We start from the raw sequence: 19,043 nt of genomic DNA, 5'->3' as shown, positions 1-19,043 counted from the left end.
GTGAATAAAGCTCGTGCTATAACCTATAACGACTATAGAACTATTCTTAACCATTTCCTGAACTTTCTTCTTCATAACGCTAATCCAAACATTAAACACGAGTCAAGTTCCCCTCGCGCTTACACAAAATCCTATGCGTGAGGTGGAAATTAATTAATTTATTTTAATTCTAAAATCCTGGATCTTACAATGTGCTCATTTGAAAATTTTGAACCCCCTGACTCTGGGGTCATGGATCCGCCACTGGTATAGATATGCATAAAATATACAATAAAAATATTCCAGTAGATTCGATGACAAAGCCAATCAACTCTAATAAGTTTACATGGTGTAAATTCTCCTATAGCCAATCAGAAACATGAGCAGCATGGAGATAACAAGGTAGTGGAAATTTCGCAAAAATGACTTTTAAGTGGGAGATTGTGAGTGGCAAGTGTTGAAAATAAAAGCCACTTTTTGTGGACATTTGAAGGCTTGAAGTATTAGAGGGTTTTACCAAACCACTACCAGTATTTTCAAGTGACTTATAAAATCCGAGCAACGGGCTAATGACATTGAAAATTAGAATGTATATGCATTAAAGTGCATTCGTATTTGTTAGTTATAATTGCACTTGGATTGAAGTTTTGATAGAACCCATGTATTTCATAGCCCAATCTTGCACAAAAAAAAATACCCCACTTTGGTTTTGCAAAGGTTGTCGTCCCCTCCTTTCAAGAAAGAAAATAAAAAGTCAAAAGTCAAATGATTCAAAGCACAGGGAAACAAAGTCGTTTATTAAAGAAGCAACTTCCCTTGCAAGTTGTAACAGAAAACTTAAATTTTAAATGGAGAGGTTAAGAAAATGGGATAAAGTACTGAAGACCTTCCATTCATAGCAAACCACCCATTGAAGCCCTTCTTCTACTGGTAACAACCTTACATTTAGATTTTCATTTTAGGCTTTGTTTCAAGTTCTGTACATAAATTTCTTTGATTAGAGCAGTTTTTTTCATTTTCCATTGATACTTGAATTCACTTCTGGTTGTTAGTATATATCTTACTGATTTATCATCTATGACCATCTGCTAGTTTCTTTAATTGACTAGTAATGAATGAAATCCAGTGCCTCTAGAAATAGATTATGCAGATAAGCTCAGATCCACTTTGTTGATTCTGTTTACCTTAGAATTGACGCATCAATATTGTGTATTAATTAAGTTGTAATCTTGGCCCATAAATAGAAACCTGTTATTTCCAATGATTCTCACAAATCTAGGTTTTGAACACATCAACCCTGAATTTTTTTTTCTGTTGAAGAATTCCCATAACTGGAGCATGGAGGAGGATACTTATAATTCAATTGAGATGACTGAACTAGCTAAGCAAAAGTAGCCATGAAAGTGGAATTTATTTCAAAGCCATGTTCTTTTAGTTAAGCTTTCTTACATCACAATCACATGGTTGGGATGTAATACTCATAAATTCAGATTAAGAACTTAACCAGAAATGTAAGTAAGACAAGGATTATGCAATTTTTGTTAGAACTTGAATCATTATGAATTTTAGGGAGGGAAATTGAGTGGAAATCTGCAAATGGGCATTCCCTGTTGATCTGTGATTAATTTTGCATCTAGAACTTCCTCTGAAGTTGCTGTACTTTTTTCCCTAATTAGAGCAAAATTAGATTGTGCATTTGCTAATTAAGTGGAAGAAAATTCTGTTGGATAATTGTTTATAATGTCCAAGATATTTTACGCTGAGGATAGTATCTTGAGGGAATAGGATCGGAAGTTATATATGAGATGTATTAAATGACCTAAACGTTTCTTTGTTCTTTTAATGACTATTTTGTGTTTTTGATAGTCATGGAATTAGAACTTGGAATCATCTTTGAATTACCTATTTTATTAGACTTAATGAACATGCTAGTTTATTGTTTCTGTGAAGCTCTTTGAATGGACTTGCAAATACAGATAGTATTAAGGCTATAAACTTTATATTAGGATACCCTTTGGGATGAACAAAATACTCTTCTTATGGATTGGGATGAAAGTCCATTTACGCTGAACTAAACTGGTATCCAAACACACGAATTCACCTGCTGATTGTGCACTTGAAGTTTATATTTGACTGATGCAGCTCATTTGGACTATTTTCCAACTGAAGGAGGGCTCCTACCACTGATCCTTGATTTCTTGAAGCTTCTTCATGGCCAGTAACGGTGCAAAGGAGCCATTGTTGTCATGGTCACCGGATCCTGCAGCTCAAAAGGTTACAAGGCAGTTAAGAAAAAGAAGATATCTCCGTTCAAGAACTGCTGCTCCTTTTGCTGATCTTGCTCCTCCTGAGACAAATGGAACTGGATCAATTCAACTTTCCAAGTCTATTTTTGGGAAGTTGAGTCCAAGCTTTAGACAAGTGGCCATATACTTTGCAGTGTATATAGGTGTAGGAGCTGTGATCTTCTACCTTGTGAGGAATCAGATCAAGGGGCACAAAACAGATGGTGTTCTTGATGCTTTATACTTCACAATTGTGACAATGACCACAGTTGGATATGGAGACCTTGTGCCCAATAGTACCCTCACAAAACTACTTGCCTGCGCTTTCGTTTTCACCGGAATGTCATTGGTTGGACTAATCCTAACCAAAGCAGGAGATTACTTGGTTGAGAAACAGGAAGCTTTGCTACTCAAAGCTATGACCATAGGCCAAAAAGTTGGTCCAACCGAAATTTTAAAGGAAGTTAAGAACCATAAAATCAGATTAAAATTTTTTCTGGTCTTTTTCCTTCTCCTGTTTCTCATTGCTATAGGGACAGCATTCTTGGTCAGTGTTGAAAAATTGGATGTTATTGATGCCTTCTACTGCGTTTGCTCGACTTTTACAACCCTGGGGTATGGTGACAGAAGCTTCTCAACTCAAACAGGAAGAATATTTGCAGTGTTTTGGATATTGGCAGGGACTATTTGCTTAGCTCAGCTTTTCCTCTGCATTGCTGAGATGAACACTGAGAGCAAACAGAAGGCAATTGTCAAATGGGTTCTTACACGAAAGATGACCAATTTGGATTTGGAGGCAGCAGATCTTGATGAGGATGGAAGTGTTGGGTTAGTTGAAAATTTTTGTTGGCAGTTTATAATTATATTATTACTATCCATTATTAGCATATTTGGATTAGCATCTGTATCCTTAGAATCAATTCATGCATTCAGAAGAAGTACATGTTTGAATACACGATGAATTTTCACGTTGGAAGGAAAATTGATTCTGGGAGAAGCTACTCATGGTAGCTTTTGTGGTAACAGAATTGATTCTGGAAGATCTGAAAGTGAATCCAAACATGCTAGAAAGTTTTGATTTTGGCCTTAAAATCAATTTTTGGAAGTTTTTCAAACATGCACTGAATGACTTACATTTTCCATTTTGGTAAATCTCTTTATTGGATGTTTGCTCACAGGGCTGCTGAATTCATTATTTATAAGCTCAAAGAAATGGGGAAGATTAGTCAAGAAGATATTTCAGTTATTCTGCAGGAGTTTGAAGAGCTTGATGTTGATCAATCTGGTTCACTGTCAATTTCTGATTTGACACTTTCTCAGTCATCTTAGATAGGCTAACACATTATATAAATCTAGTTGTTGTAGAGAGGTTGGAAGTATTTACTTCCATGACCAAATACACACCAGAGTTTTATTGACTTGGAAAGTCTGAAATATGGTAGGCATTCATTGATTGGGTTCAGACTTTAATTTGGTTCATAAATACCAATTACATGCAGTTTGTTGCATTCAAGAAGGGTAAGGGGAGAGTTTACACTTTACAACATGTTAGACCAACATAGTGTTTGCACCTTATCTGGTAGGTTTGGTATGGAAGCATTATCTCCTTCCTACCATATATATGATTAAAGTAGATATAGTGCAAATTCTTATACTTCTGATTCAGAATCAATTATTAGAAATGTTTCTATGAGTAGCTAATGAGTTTCAACATTGATTCTAGAGAAAGTTATCCGAACATATCTACTCGTATTTGGAACCACTTTTGAGAGACCATATACCCGTATTCTTAAAGAAGATACTTTTTTTGTTTGCACCTAACTGTCCCCACAGTCGGTAGCCATAAGACTATTCCCTTCAAGACTTTGAGATCACATTAAGTGGGTAGGTCTCTCCCTACAAACCATTTTCTGTACACACCATTCAAGAATTGAACCATTGACTAAATACTTAAGGAACTCAATTTTCTACCAACTCTGTTGAACTTTGTTGGGTTCTCAAGGAAGATACTGGTTGTAACTTTTGGCTGAACATGTCTTAGTGTGTGTGTATAGCAATTTCCACACAAATCTAGGGATTAAACATTAATGGTAAGTAATTACCAGAGCCCACTCATCTAAACTAACTAATAAACATTTGCTTTTATGGCGTAGTTTATCATTTACCATTATCCTTATCAGCATGAGATTAGATAGATTGCTTTTGTTACTAGATTAAGTCATATCTTTGAAAAGTTTCATTATCCTCTTGCAACACGTACTTCTCCAGTCAATACAACCACACTTGTCCATCTAGTTAACTTTCTCTTTTTTTGTCAAATTTTTCAAATAGAAAAATCCAATTAGAGACACTTCTATAAAAAGGGAGTAATGAGTGTTCAGTAGTCTTCAACTCAGATCGAATCCCAAATTCCAATTTTACTTATTCCATTTGTCCATGAAGCTGAAGCCAACAAGCATGTTTGCTCAAAACTTATCACACTTTCCTGTGCACATTTTAGTAATAGACTAAATTTGTCGCTTCAGGAAAAAAAAACACATTCACGTCGGAAATGAAGTTAATTCAATAGCCATTTGATCATGGCTAAGAAAAATTGTTGGATTAGATTTAAACACGGCAATTGTTGGATTAGAAGTTAGAACTAAACCACAGGTAGTAGAACTGGAGAGAAAATATGTACTAATATTGTTTCATAGTTTTAGGGACATGTTTAGGCAACCATATTACAAGGGAAATAAGAAGTGCACAACACAATAGTGCTGGCTCTGAGATATACTATTAATTTTAGTCTATTTTTGAGCAGCATCCTCAGTTATGTGATCTGCTCTCATCTATGCTATTGCTATCAGCATCTTATCTTCACAATTAATCACCTGCAAAATCAAAACAAAAAGTAAGCACAAACTGTGAATCAGGATATAAAGATGAATTAAATAGCAGATAGTACAAGGCACATGACATGAATACTGTGCACCCAATGTGGATAGCACATGGTGAGGAAGTAGGGGTTAAATTAATTAATTGCCTTTACTGCAAATATTTAATAACGCATTAGACTTTGAACCCAAAACATTACTACTAGAGGTAAAAAGTCAAGTCTCTTTGAGAAAATATATGTACAGTTACTTAGCACAGGGTACAGAAATTTAGGGTTAATGAAAAGAACAAACAAAAAAGACAGACACTGCCACACAATAAGCGGGTGACACTAGCCATGGTGACCCACCAGTGACCTAAGCAATTCCCTCTAGGACAATTGAACCCAGCTCATTCATGTACTGGGTTTTTCTTTTTCATCTATCACAGTCAAAGTAACGAATCAAATCAAAATAATTTTTAAAAAATATATGTACAATTTTTTTATCAATTATTCTCTGAACTCACCCACAGGCCTACACTTTCACTCTCAAAACCCAAGAACATTCCCATTAATTAATTAATTGAATTAAAAATCACATAAACATCATCACACCCAGGTCGAACAGGATTCCTCAGTCGAGGATTCAGATTCTCAGTCGATGATACATATGGTTAAAAAATATATATATACACAATTTTACAAAAGGTTTTTGTGAAAAAATTTAGATTTTTCATGGGAATTGTTTTCCCCTGTAAATTTAAAAAACAAAGGGTAAAATCACAAAAATTGATTGAAATTCAATTCACATGCAAAGAGAGAAAATAAAAACAGCAAAAAAATAAACTTTTATCAAAAGGGTATGTATATACATTCTTACTGTGACATACATTTTCTCTCTATTTGAGGGCAGTGCCTCTAATCGGTCTTATCATCAGAGGGTGGGTTGGGGAGGTCGTTGTGGTGGTGGTGGTGGTGGTGATCGTCGGCGACGACATACTGGAGGAGTTCTTCAGCGGGTTTGGGGATCGGAGCGGCGTCGTTGTCGTTGGGGTTGGAGGGGGAAGTGAAGGTGAAGGCGATGACAACAGCGAGGACAAGCGCTGTGGAGAGGATGAGTGGCCAGAAGAAGGTGAGGATGGTAAGGAGGCTGGGGGCATAGCGGATGAGGGAGAAGGTACCAAGACCAATGAGGAGGGTGGCCAGGATGTGGTACCTGAATTTGTAGAGGGGTTCTGGGATTTCCATGGAGGAAGAGATCACAGTGAGTGAGTGAGTGAGTGAGTGAGTCAGTGAGTGAGTGACAGTGATTTTGATGATGAAATGATGATTGTGATGGATGGGTCTGAGACTGTGTGAGAGTTGGTGAGGTTTATGTAGTGGTGAGAGAAACAAGAGAGATTCTCTTTTTTTCTCTTTCCTTACTGTCTTTTGGCATTTTTTACTGTCAGAAATCACTGAAATACCCTTTCTTTTTTATGGAATTCACATTCTCTTGGGCATCTACATTGGGTTGCTTAGCCTACTATGCTTGCTACTATGTTTGGTTTGAGAATGGGAGAAGAAGAAAAATGAGTATGAAGAAAAATGTGAGAAATAGAGTAAATTTTATTTGTTATTTGGTGCTCCATCTATTCTTGTATAAGACCTGGTTTTACATTTCTCATGTTCCTAAGGGCACGTTTGGTATGTCGTATTAGACATGATAGTATAAAGTATTGTACTCTTCCATATATACCCTTTACATTTTTTTTTGTCTTGACCATATACCTTTTACATTAATTGTATGTTTTCAATTCCAAAATTTTAATTATCACCTACCATTAATTGTTACTCATCCAACTAATTACTAGTGAGAGAAAATGACAAAGGATAAATATGAAAGAATGTATGCAATTTTTTAAAAACTAATGCACTAATTAGACGCATTTAGTGCTTTCTTAATAAGCGCAACTTTTTGTAATAGGTCTTATAATAAGGAACGAACAGAGTATGATAGAAAGAAAGAAAAAAAATGTTACTTTTTGTGTTTGAAAAATTGTTCCAATGGAAAAAAAAAAACTTCTCAGGGTCAAATTGGGCTTATTGTCGATTTGACGAACTATGCGAAAACAGGAAAAAAGCAATGTATGGAAAACAGGAAAAAAAACATGAACCTTTTTCTCTCCAATTTGGAGAGATCCTAAAAGTGGTGGGTTCCACCCCCCAAACTTTTTATTTGCCTCATCCCAACGCACCGCTAGAAAAGGGTGAATGTCATTTATTCCATCTATCTCTCCCTCTAACTCTTTCCTTACAAACAAAACATTAGAGCTTATTATATTTTTATAGTTCTAACTCTATGGGTATGTTTGGTATAATAAGAAAAGTAAGATAAAAGAAAAGAAGAAGAGAGAAAGAAGAGCAAGAAAAAGAATAGAAAATGAGATGATATTTAGGTTGTTTGGTTTGAGAGAATGTGAATAGAAAAATGAGAGAAAAGAAAATGGTATGTTAGTAAAATGACATAACTATCCTTAAGTCAAAGTCAAATATTGTAATAAATAAGTTTTTGTAAAAAAATTATAATGTAAGAAATAAAGTTACAAATATTTTACTACCCACATTACCATTTATTGAAATTTTTTATTATTTTTTACTATTATTTTAAAATATAAGTAAAGGGTATTTTGGTAAATTACATACAATACACCCCTCCCCCACATTTTCTCTCCAGTTTGGAGATGAAAATAATGTGCATGGGTCCCACCTTAAATATTCTTTTCTCCTCATGTTTTCTACTTAACCAAAGGAAAGAAATATTTTTGAAAATTGTGTTTTCTAATCTCACTTTTCTCTTCTTCTAGTTTTCTCACCCTTCCAAACAATGCCTACATGAGAAACTAGCTCTAGGGTAAGGATTGTATTTCTAATATAAGAGGTATATTGGTCATATCTCTAGTCGTTGTGAGACTTCTCAACACGCATTCTCACACTCAATGTTGGACATTAGGAGCGTGAGATTTTCCAAAGTGAATATCTGTGGGTGGCGCATATATGAGTTGTCTCCAACAAAAGATCTCATATAAAAATTTAAGAGGTCTAATTATACGCTCAAAGTCAGCTTAGAGGTGGAGATTGTCCTCCCATATATAAAACTTATCTTGGTCATATCTATACTTATAGTTTCCTCCTCATTAGAGCATGCTGAGGTAGAATTGGTGGTTGCTTAATTTAAGGGTCATTGCTTGCTCAAGTAACAGTGGTTTCACCAGTTCGTAGATTAAACGACAATATTTTAGTCTGTTTCTGTTTAAGAGAAGGCTTAGGGAAGAGGAGAAGCCTAAGCTATAAATTTTATTCTCAATTTCTATAAGACGTAAGCTACAATTATTTGTATGGTTTTCTATTGTAATATTGGTAGGTAAATATCCTCTCTCGAGGTTTCAATGTAGGAGATGATTTGAACTCCGTTCTTTTTCTATATGTAATTTTCAATTCAGTTTATATAATTGTGTTTTCTCTTTACGTGCTTAATTAATACGAAGTAATTTATCGTATGAATAATAGAATAGTTTACTTTTGACAGGGGAACTTGCATGTAGGTATAGGGAATAAATTTTGGTGCGCTCTGGACTGAGGTATTAGGATTCATTCTTGTATGCATTTGATTAGCCTAGGATTGGATAGTGGAATATCTCATAGGTAACTTCTTTGATTGGGTCATGAGATTAAAGGTTGAGACTAATAAATAGTTGGTTTAAATGGTATATGATTAATTATCCTTGATAAAATTTGAAATTCAAGTTTTATGTAATGAAAAATCTCATTTGAAGAGATAGCCCCACACTTTGACCAATGTTTGAACATGCATTCACAGTATCATAGAATAAAATAAAATAAAATATATAAACTATTATTTTATTTAACTTTTCATAATAGAATTAGACAAAATATAATAAAGTAATGACTACATTTCATAGGAGAGAAAATAAATTTTTTATAAGATTTATTTAATCAAATTTTATTCTATTTTATTTACTATTTAATTTTACTTCACACTATATTTCATTTTTTAAGTCTGAAATGTTCTAGTGGTTTAAAATGTCACAAGGAACAATATCATTTTTCTTCAACTTTGTAGTTGATCGACTTCACATCCGACACAAAAAATTGTCAAATTTTCCAAACCGCACTGCTCATGATTATGAAGCGACTCCTAGAAGGTGTAGGAATTTGGCGATCTTGTGTGCATATTTGAGCTTAGAATGATCATATTACCTTAACCAAGAAGTGACAGTCCCAAATTCCTTCCATAAATTAAATAGGAAAAAAAAGTATGTGCATTTCACGCGCACTTTCAAAGTGCGACCAAAGCGAGAGAAATTTTTTTATAAAGGGTCTTTTCGAATTTTACCAATTTAACAGGGTACGACTAAATTGAAGGTGTGAAAAACGATAGAAAGGGGGGTTTGAATAGCGTTTTCAATCTAAAACTTTTCCCACTTGAGATTTTAACAAATCTCTTCAAACACCAAAGATAAAAGTGCTAAGATAAGAGTTAAGGAAAGCACACAATGATTTTATCCTGGTTCACTTGATAAATCCCTCAAGCTAATCCAGTCCACCCGTTAAGGTGATTTCTTCCTTCTTAGAATGAAGGCAATCCACTAATCAGAGTTTGTTACAACTGTACTTGCAACCTGCAAAGTGACTAACAATACACTGACTTAGCTATCACTAAGATTCTCTCTCTTAGTCTTCTCAAGGATCCGACCAACTTTGGTCTCCTTAAGGAAAAACAAACAACTGTTTGAAGGTTTGGGTTTACAAAGAAATGCTTCTCATAAAGCTAATTGTAAACATAATAAGTACAATGTGAAGAAAGATTGCTTAAGAGAAATATTTGAATATCGCGTGAGCTTTCTTAGGCGGCATCTTTCATCTTCAACCTCTTTATATATACTCCAAGGATTAAGGTTTGGAAGTTTGCATGGAATGCTACCGTTGGAGGGCAGATCTGGGTTTTCCAGGTTCTGCTGTGGCTGAATAAGTTAGGTAAGGTCGTCAGGAATGGTACAATTGTTTTTGTACTTTGGATAGTGACATTAACTTTATCCTAGTTGACTTCTGATCAGAGCGACGCTTCATGTTGGAACTTGTGAAGCTTGGTGATCAGAGTCAGAAGGAAGCTTGGATCCTCTGAGCTTTGTACCTTCTGCTTCTGGACTCAGAGGAGAAGTACTTGGTCTTCAGAGCCAGCTTACTCTTGGACTTCAGAATCTTCACTACACAGCTTCTGGACCTTCAGAGCTTCTGAACCTTCAGAGCTTCTGGACCTTCAGAGTTTCTGATCCTTCAGAGCTTCTGATCCTTCAGAACTTCTGGTCTTCAGAACTTCAAGTGAACTGAATCCATATCAGAGCTTTACTATCTTCAGATCTTCTGAAGCTTAATCTAATGTTCATATTGAACATAGTAAGTGCGAAAGCGTTGCGGAGGTTACTCTTTGAGCATAGTGCTTCTGAATTATGTGAAATAAGACTAGAGTCATAGCCTGTCATTAGAACACTCAGAAAACAACGTTAGAGTACCATAATTGTTCATACACAATAGTTAACATGTAATCATCAAAACATAGAGTTGTACTACTAGATCAAAACTTGATCTTACATAAATGTGGGGCGGTCCGAAAGACAACTCCATATATATATATATATATATATAAACATGGGTGTGTTAGGAAAAGGAAACAACAAAAAGGAAAAATGAGAGAGAGAGAGAGAGAGAGAGAGAGAGAGAGAGAGAGAGAGAGAGAGAGAGAGAGAGAGAGAGAGAGAGAGAGAGAGAGAGAGAGAGAGAGAGAGAGAGAGAGAGAGAGAGAGAGAGAGAGAGAGAGAGAGAGAGAGAGAGAGAGAGAGAGAGAGAGAGAGAGAGAGAGAGAGAGAGAGAGAGAGAGAGAGAGAGAGAGAGAGAGAGAGAGAGAGAGAGTGTTTTGCGATATGAAAGAAAAAATATATATAAATAAAAAATGGTTAAAAATAAGATGAAAGAAAAACTAGGTTCTGGTATTTTTGTAAATGCAAATCTAAAGCGATGACCGAGACCGAGCAAAATTTCATGTTGATGAATTATCTACTTGATGAGGAATAATAAAAGCAAAATACAAAATTTTAAATAATAACTCCAGCTCCAATTCTGATGACAACATACATCTATGCTGAGGTGAAAAATTGATAAATCTTATTTAGCAAAGGCATTGAGATTATAACAAGAGATCTAGGTTCTCACTTAATTCTTCAACATTCATTCTTCGCAAAGATCTAGGTCCAAATCTAGTCATATCCTCATTTGATGCAATATGAATTAGTTCATTATGCATATCACTACAAAAATGAACATTAATTGCATAAGATACTGTCATGGTGTAATGGATATTTATAAAAGTTGAGCACAGACCCAAAATTTTAGTTATAGAATTAAATAAATAAATTACTATTCACGATTAAGTTTCGACGTATCGTGAAGGAAACTGAACGAGTATTCAGTAATTGTAATAACTTAATGGAGGAGAAAGTTCAGGATAAGACTAAAAATAGTATTATATTCGCTATAGGTTATAGCACGAGTCTTATTCACTTATGTCTTAAGGCGAAAGGGTTAGTTAAGGGCTAATATGCTCTTAAAGCACTATAGAAACGAAATTCAAAAATCTTCAGAGGAATATAAGAATTTCTCTTATTCCTTTCCATGACAAGTGTTTTGACACGAAACTCTGGAATGTACGAACGATCGATTATAATTCTCAGAAGTTTGCCGAAACTAAGTTCCTAATAGCTCAAGAACCTTAAAATAAACTGTCGATGAAGACTTTTTTCTATTCGGAGCTTCAAACGAAGATTCCACACGTGTGTACCGATTTCTTTTGATGTTTCTAATCTTTCTTCAGAAGAAAGTTCTCTGATCCGACATCGACTGCAAAAAGTAACTTTTCGGGTTAAATCGTCTAATATTGTTATTGGATCGATTACCTAAATTCCAAGAAACCTGTTTCAAGTTTTTAAATTCTGTCGCCGGACTCTCTCTTATAATTCACAGAGTAACGCACAGGAAAAATCGGGATCGCGAAATTTTCAGTTTCCCGCGTTTTCCATCTCCTATAAATAGCAAAAAAATCAAAATTTCCTACCCATTCACCATTGTTGACCGCGAGCTTGAGGAAAGAGAGGGGAGGAGAGCTTTTCGCCGTTTCTTGCCTGATTGTTGCCCTATTCGTTGCTACGCGTAGACCTCGAGGCACTGCTGTTATTCCTTACCTCTGATCGTAAATTCTGTCGCTTTTCTCTATGTCTTTCTGTGCTCAAAGTTATGAGCTTTTTGTTAAATTGTCCAAATAACTTGATTTCTCTGTCAAAACCTCTTCTCTACTAACCCAAGACCATGATTATCCGATTACATTTCGCCGAATCTCGTCGAGTCGTCGCAGAGCTTCAATTCGGTGTAAATACCCATTTTCCGACTAAAGTTTCGCTCTTTTGATTAAAAACTCTCGACTGAGCTTAGTGCCAGTAGGATTAGTTGTCATAAACGTCGTTAGGGACGACCCCATCCAATTTGTTTTTCAAAATTCCGACTTTGAATTTCTGAGCTAAAAACCTTGACCAAATTACCCCTATTTCATTTTTCGACTTGATTTTCGCTTTTTTTGCTCAAAGGTTCGTTTGGAGGATTGCTTGGAGCAGAAGGAGAAAAGTGTGAAGGAACTTTGCTGGAACACGCTGGAAGAGTTAGAGGTGAGGGCAACTTACCTTGCTAGCTAATGCCCTAGGCGTCGATCAATTCGACTTGATTTATTGTTTATGCTTTTGTTTGATTATGTGATCTGGAAATTGTTTTCTTAGGCTTAGGCCGTTGTTAATCAATAGAGACGTGTGTCTCCGATTTCTGGGGCTTCGGCCGACATATGTGTTACTGCTTGATTATAATTGTTGATTGATTCACATGCTACGTGCTAAGTGGTTAATCATAGGATGTGTTGATATATGTTTATGATTTGACTGTTGTTATGTTTGAATATTGAACTGAGCTATATGCCATTATTTCTGCTGAGTTTATGATGTTTTGCATATGCTCTATTGAATTGTACTAATTTGAGATAGTACATGATTATGTGATTTCGGATTGTGGGAAAACGTTATGCTATGCCATGCTAATGACGAGGTTTAGGAAATATTAGGAAGGCTCTGACTTGAGGTCTAAGCCATTGCTATTTTAGGATCGAGACTTTCTCTGGAATTATTTGGGTTTATTGGGATCTTTCAACTTATAGAGTTTTGAAACAAAAGGAACGAGAACTTGATTTGTAAATGAAATTCATAATACACTAATCAAAGATAGAACACTTTTAAATGATGATGTTAATTTCTTGGAAAAGACTTAGGATGTGAAATGAGTTTGGAAAACGGGAAGTGTCGGCGATCCTAGTGTTGTGATTGGGGTAGTCACTGAGTGTAGATGTCACTCCTGGTTTTTTTTTTGATAAGCATGTCACTCCTGGTTTGTTAAGTGTTGGTTCGGTCATCAAGGAGATGAGCCGTTGTGACGAGAAGTCACTAAATGCGAGCAGCATTCTCTCTAATCGTTGAGCAGTTGTTTGGCCATCGAGATGGTGAGTCAGGGTAACTTGAAAGGTCATTGAGTGCGAGATGTATTCTTTTGCTCGTTGAGCAGTTTGGTTGGCCATCCAGACGGTGAGCCAAAGTGACTAGGACAGTTACCAAGTGCGACTAGTACTTCTTTTTTTACCTTAGGGTATTGTAGAGACAATGTACTCTAGCTAGACACGCGTGCCTTGGTGAGGTTGATTCGTTGTTTGGCTAACCATATTGCATTCATGCATACATTTATTGGAGAGTGTGCGGCTTTCCGAAGGACGATCTCAGATCGGACTTCATCGGAGCGAGCTGCTTCATAAAAGCGAGATGCTTTAGCGGAGCGAGATGCTTGGCTTGTCTCATCCATCGAGATGGTGACATTTTATCTGGATCATCTTTTGAGCATGACATTGCATTGGCACGCCATGCTTCTAACTATATTTGTTGATGTGTTAAAGATCTAATTGTTATTTGTGATTTGATGTTGATAAACATCGTTATGTGTTTTGATGATTTGATGTTGATACACATTCTATGTATATACCTTAGGTTAGGAAATACATAAGTTATATGTATAGATACAACATATATATATATATACCCCCTATTCTTCACATGTTGCTTGTATTATTTATTATATTCTGTGATTTGACCCTCGCTTGCCTTGTTTGTCTACTTGTGTTTGGGCAGTTGTATGCCTGCTGCCAGACGTTCAACAGCTGATTCGTGATGGTTCGTCGTTCGGGGAGGACCCGGAGTAAAATGACTACTACTGAGCCTTCGACATGGACCCGGACTTCATGCAAGATCGGAATTCTGTCGATGTTAAAAGGTGTAGTATATGTGGTGTCGTTGTCATAGCTCTGGTTGTCATTCCTCATTTTGGGGCAGGGTAGGTCCCCGACTATTAGCTTTTTGTGTGGTTCTCTTCCATGAGGATCACAAGGAGTTTGTCGGACATAGGAGGTCTTTTGGAGGCCGTTCTGGGCTGACTTACTTTCTTGGAGGACTGTATTTATAAAACTTATGACTCTGTCTATGAGTTGCACTTATTTTCCTGCGGGCACTACTTTTAGTTACTTGGTGTTACTTTTCGTCACTTGAGGACACTCGTGACGATGTTTTTAGTTACAGCGAGGGTTGTACTTATATTGTATGTTAGTCGCTGTTAATCGCGATTGAGTTGAGTCTTTATTTTGACAAGTCTTTTCTTTTTAAACAAAACGGGAAAAAAAATACCTGCTTTTACGTTTTATTTCATTTTTGAGTTACTAAAGTGACACCCGGAAATCGGGGTGTTATACACAACCTCTGCATCACAATCCCATAGGTCCTCGTTCTCGTGATGCAGCAAGTCCATGAGAATTGGGATTTCCCCAGCCTCATCAAGGGCCATTCTATATGCTCCATCATAGCTTAGCTAAGAAACAATCCCCACAAACATTCTCCATTACCTCTTTAGTTCCACTCCCGAAAAGCTCAACTAGGACTAGGATTGCGCCTGAATCCCAGATAAGAGATGATGAGATCCGGTAACCAAACAGACCCCGCATAACACTGGTCGCAATAGCTTTCAATTCATCATCACCTTCTCTAAGAATTCTCTTCAAGTGGCCTACAATTTCAACACCATTATCTTATTTAACAACCAATAGATAAAGCACATCCTCTACTATCTCCTGACCAAAAGGATCAGGTCCTTGAAGGACCTCAACATAAGGGGGAATAGCCCCAGCTTCATTAATTGGTCTAGTGAGTTGATTGTGTTATTCATATTTAATATGACCAAATAATATACCAAGACTTGGTTTTTATTTTGTCATTTTAGTTGAATTTGTTTTCTGAATTTGTCATTTAAGCTAATTGAATTAAGGCTGGATGGATTGGGGTAAAAGTGAAACTATGAACCTTGATTGGGAAAAAGAACTGAGGAAGTTTCAGAAAGTTATGGCCTCAGGGACCAAGCCTTTGAAAATGAAAGTCATGGTAAAGCTGACTCGTTTCTCAAAACACGCCCCTGAGCATGTGTTTCTCGCACCATACCTATTCTCATGAGGAATGCTGCTCATTATATTCCAAATGACCTTTCCCCTTCACTTGTTGAGGTTGTTTCTTACTGCTTGAAGTATAGTGCTTGTAGAGGTGATGGCACCTTGGCAATGGCAATGGGTAGAAAGGGTGCATTTGTTTTCATGGTGAGGTTGTTGCCTCGTTTTGAGGGAAGGATGAAGAAAGTCTTGATTACATGGTGGCTGGTTCTTGTCACATTTTCTGTTGCAAGTAGGAAAGATTCTGCCAACCATTACGGGTTAGAAATCGTTATCGATTTGTTGGATTCTCATATCAATGGTACTGCTAGGTGGTATTTGCTAGAGATTTTGACTGTGTTAGCATTGTGGGAGGACATTAGGAGGAAACTCACTACATTAGGAGCTCTTCATCTTCTTGTACAGGTTGTTGGTACTTGCAGCATGATCTATAGAGAAAGAGCATGTCAAACAATTGGGTTGCTTGTGGAGTTGATGCGTGATGGAGATCAATACACTAAACTTATAGCTGCCAATTCCACAAGTTTATTGGAAGCTATAAGTTTAGTGCATTTCAAGCTATAAGTTTAGTGCATTGATCTCCATCAAGCATCAACTCCACAAGCACCGATATCACGCCCAATTCGACAAGCTCATGCCTTGCACCTTGTGTGATACCAAGCAACTCAACTGTTTGATATGCTCTTTCTCTACAGATCACGCTACCAGTACCAGCAGCCTCCACAAGAAGATGAAAAGCTCCTAATGTAGTGAGTTTCCTCCTAATATCCTCCCACAATGCTAACACAGTCAAAATCTCTAGCAAATACCGCCTAGCAATACAATTGATATGAGAATCCAACAAATTGATAACGATTTCTAACCTGTCATGGTCAGCAACATCTCTCCTACTTACAGCACAAAACGTAACAAGAACCAGCCACCATTTTATCAAGACGTCCTTCATCCTTCCTTTAAAATGAGGCAACAACCTCACCATCAAAACAAATGCAGCACCCTTTATACCCATTGCCATTGCCAAGGTGTCATCACCTCTACAAGTAATACACTTCAAGCAGTAAGCAACAACCTTAGCAAGTGAAGAAGAAAGATCATTTGGAATATAATGAGCAACATTCCTCATGAGAATAGGTATGGTGCGAGATAACACATGCTCAGGGGCATGTTTAGAGAAACGGGTCAGCTTGACCATGGCTAGCTTTCATTTTCAAAGGCTTGGTCCTTGAGGCCATAACTTTCTGAAACTTACTCAGTTCTTTTTCCCAATCAAGGTTCATAGTTTCACTTTCATTCCAGTCCATTCAACCTTAATTCAATCAGCATAAATGACCAATTCAGAAAACAAATTCAACTAAAATGACAAAATAAAAACCTAGTACTGGTAGAAAAAATAATACTTTATACATGGATTGGTGCATAGATATACTACAAACAATTTAGGGATGAATAACACAAAATGACCAATACCTTTTTGCAAAAAGTACCTGAATTTGAAGAAAAGAGCGTGAACTAGATTTGAAATCTCTTAAAAATCAATACTTTGGCAAGAGAGAATGGAAACAAACACCCAAGTCGAGCATTGTCTTGTTCTCCGCCTCTGTCTCGGGTGGTGTCTCTTAATGTCATATGTCATAACCAGTCGTCTTATATTCACATTGTTTGCTTGAACAATGCAACAATTTAAAAATGGTCAAAGAAAAACATTTAATTATTTTTTTTCAAAAGCTAAAATTAAATATATTTAGTAATTAATAAAAATATAAATTAATAATTAAATATTTATAGTAAGAAAGTAATGTAAAATATATTTTAAAAATTAATAAAAAGGGAATTAAATATTTTTAGTAAATTAATAAAATTATTAAATGTTAATAAAATTAAATATTTATAGTAAGAACGTAACATTAAATAGATTATAAAAATAATCAAAATATCATTAAATGTTTTAGTAAAAATAAAATTTAATAAATTTAATTAAAAATTTTCAAAAACTAAAATTAATTATATTTATCAATTTAATAAAATATTAAATTTCAATAATATTCAATATTAATAGTGAGAAAGTAATTTTAAATACATTTTAAAAATAATACAATGGCATTAAATGTTTAGTTCATAAAAATAAAATTTAATATATGTAACTAATTTTTTTAAAATATAAATTAAGAATATTTTTAAATTAATAAAAATATTAAAATTTAATGATATTAAATATTTATAGTAAAAAAGTAACATTAAAAATATTCTAAAAAATAATTAAATGTTTTTTTAGTAAAATAGAGATGAAAATAGGATAGACTTATATTTGTGTAGATTAGCCGGGTCTCGCTTAAATATGGTCAAAGAAAAATATTGAATTAATAATTTTATTCAAATAACCACATTAAATATATTTTTCATTAATTAATATGTTGAATATTAATAGCATTATATCTATTTATAAAGTATTCAAAATTAAATTAATTTGACCTCGAAGAGTTGATGAGAGAGAGGCCTAGAGTGTGTAATTTACCTTTCTGATGTACAACAAAAATTAATTTTCTTTAGTAAATGTTCAAATTAGGGATGAAAACCAACCCTCACTAGTGTAGGTTAGGCGGACCTGACTTAAATATGGTCAAAGTAAAACATTAGGTTATAAATTTTACTCAAAAACAAATGGAAAATGCTGAAGGGCACGACAAGTTTTTCGTGAAATGTGCACGAGATAGTTTCTAGCGGTTTGAAACCGCCAGAAACTTGTAACGCTTGCCGTTTTTTCTGGCACTCAATATTAGTGCGGTTTTAAACCGCCAGAATTGTTACAATTTGTGTTTCTTTTCTGGCACCGAAAATTAGTTGCGGTTTGAAACCGCCACTAAATGATGCTCGTGCACTCTCGTGCACAATCCTCTCGTGCTCAATAGCACTGCTCAAAACAAATATTTGTTAAATCAATAAAATTATTAAATATTAATGACGTTAAATATTTTTATAAATTTATTAAATATAATATTAATTGGTAAATCTTATAGTACGGGTCTGACCCTCACTTTATGTAGGTTAAGCCTACCATTAAAATGGTCAAAGTAAACCATTGAGTTATTAATTTTATGCAAAGATAACATTAAATATATTTGTTGAATTAATAAAAATATGAAACCTGGATCAGATTAAATATCATTAAATATATTTACAAAAGTATTAAAATAACATTAAATATTTTTTAGTGAACCTTATAGTAGGGATGGAAATAGGTTAG

At 35.2% G+C, this 19,043-nt stretch overlaps 2 protein-coding genes across 4 annotated transcripts; one reads left to right on the top strand and one right to left on the bottom strand.

The window, feature by feature from the left end:
- The first annotated feature begins 752 nt into the window (after positions 1 to 752).
- LOC130723025 (two-pore potassium channel 1-like) lies at positions 753 to 3,960 on the top strand. 3 transcript variants are annotated; one of them, XM_057573936.1, is made up of 3 exons: positions 753 to 909; positions 2,149 to 3,092; positions 3,443 to 3,960. In XM_057573936.1, exons 2-3 carry the CDS (start codon positions 2,191 to 2,193, stop codon positions 3,591 to 3,593), a joined length of 1,053 nt encoding a protein of 350 aa, XP_057429919.1. In that variant the 5' UTR covers positions 753 to 909; positions 2,149 to 2,190; the 3' UTR covers positions 3,594 to 3,960. The 3 variants fall into 3 exon arrangements, with proteins under 3 accessions (XP_057429919.1, XP_057429918.1, XP_057429920.1); XM_057573935.1 differs by having other exon boundaries at positions 756 to 909; positions 2,122 to 3,092; XM_057573937.1 differs by having other exon boundaries at positions 780 to 909; positions 2,102 to 3,092.
- A 12,395-nt stretch (positions 3,961 to 16,355) lies between these two features.
- LOC130725315 (uncharacterized) lies at positions 16,356 to 16,994 on the bottom strand. The gene has a single exon (XM_057576556.1). It carries the CDS (start codon positions 16,992 to 16,994, stop codon positions 16,356 to 16,358), a length of 639 nt encoding a protein of 212 aa, XP_057432539.1.
- Between the last annotated feature and the right edge of the window lie 2,049 nt (positions 16,995 to 19,043).

Source organism: Lotus japonicus, chromosome 6 (assembly GCF_012489685.1).
Source record: "Lotus japonicus ecotype B-129 chromosome 6, LjGifu_v1.2".
Lineage (NCBI taxonomy): Eukaryota > Viridiplantae > Streptophyta > Magnoliopsida > Fabales > Fabaceae > Lotus > Lotus japonicus.
The sequence above is the reverse complement of the archived record's forward strand: the minus strand, read 5'-3'. Positions and strand labels throughout refer to the sequence as shown.

Coding starts and splice junctions, on each gene's coding strand:
- LOC130725315 (XM_057576556.1), bottom strand. CDS start 16,994: ATGGTCAAGCTGACCCGTTTCTCTAAACATGCCCCTGAGCATGTGTTA.
- LOC130723025 (XM_057573936.1), top strand. CDS start 2,191: ATGGCCAGTAACGGTGCAAAGGAGCCATTGTTGTCATGGTCACCGGAT. Junction 3,093..3,442: donor GATGAGGATGGAAGTGTTGG/GTTAGTTGAAAA, acceptor GTTTGCTCACAG/GGCTGCTGAATTCATTATTT.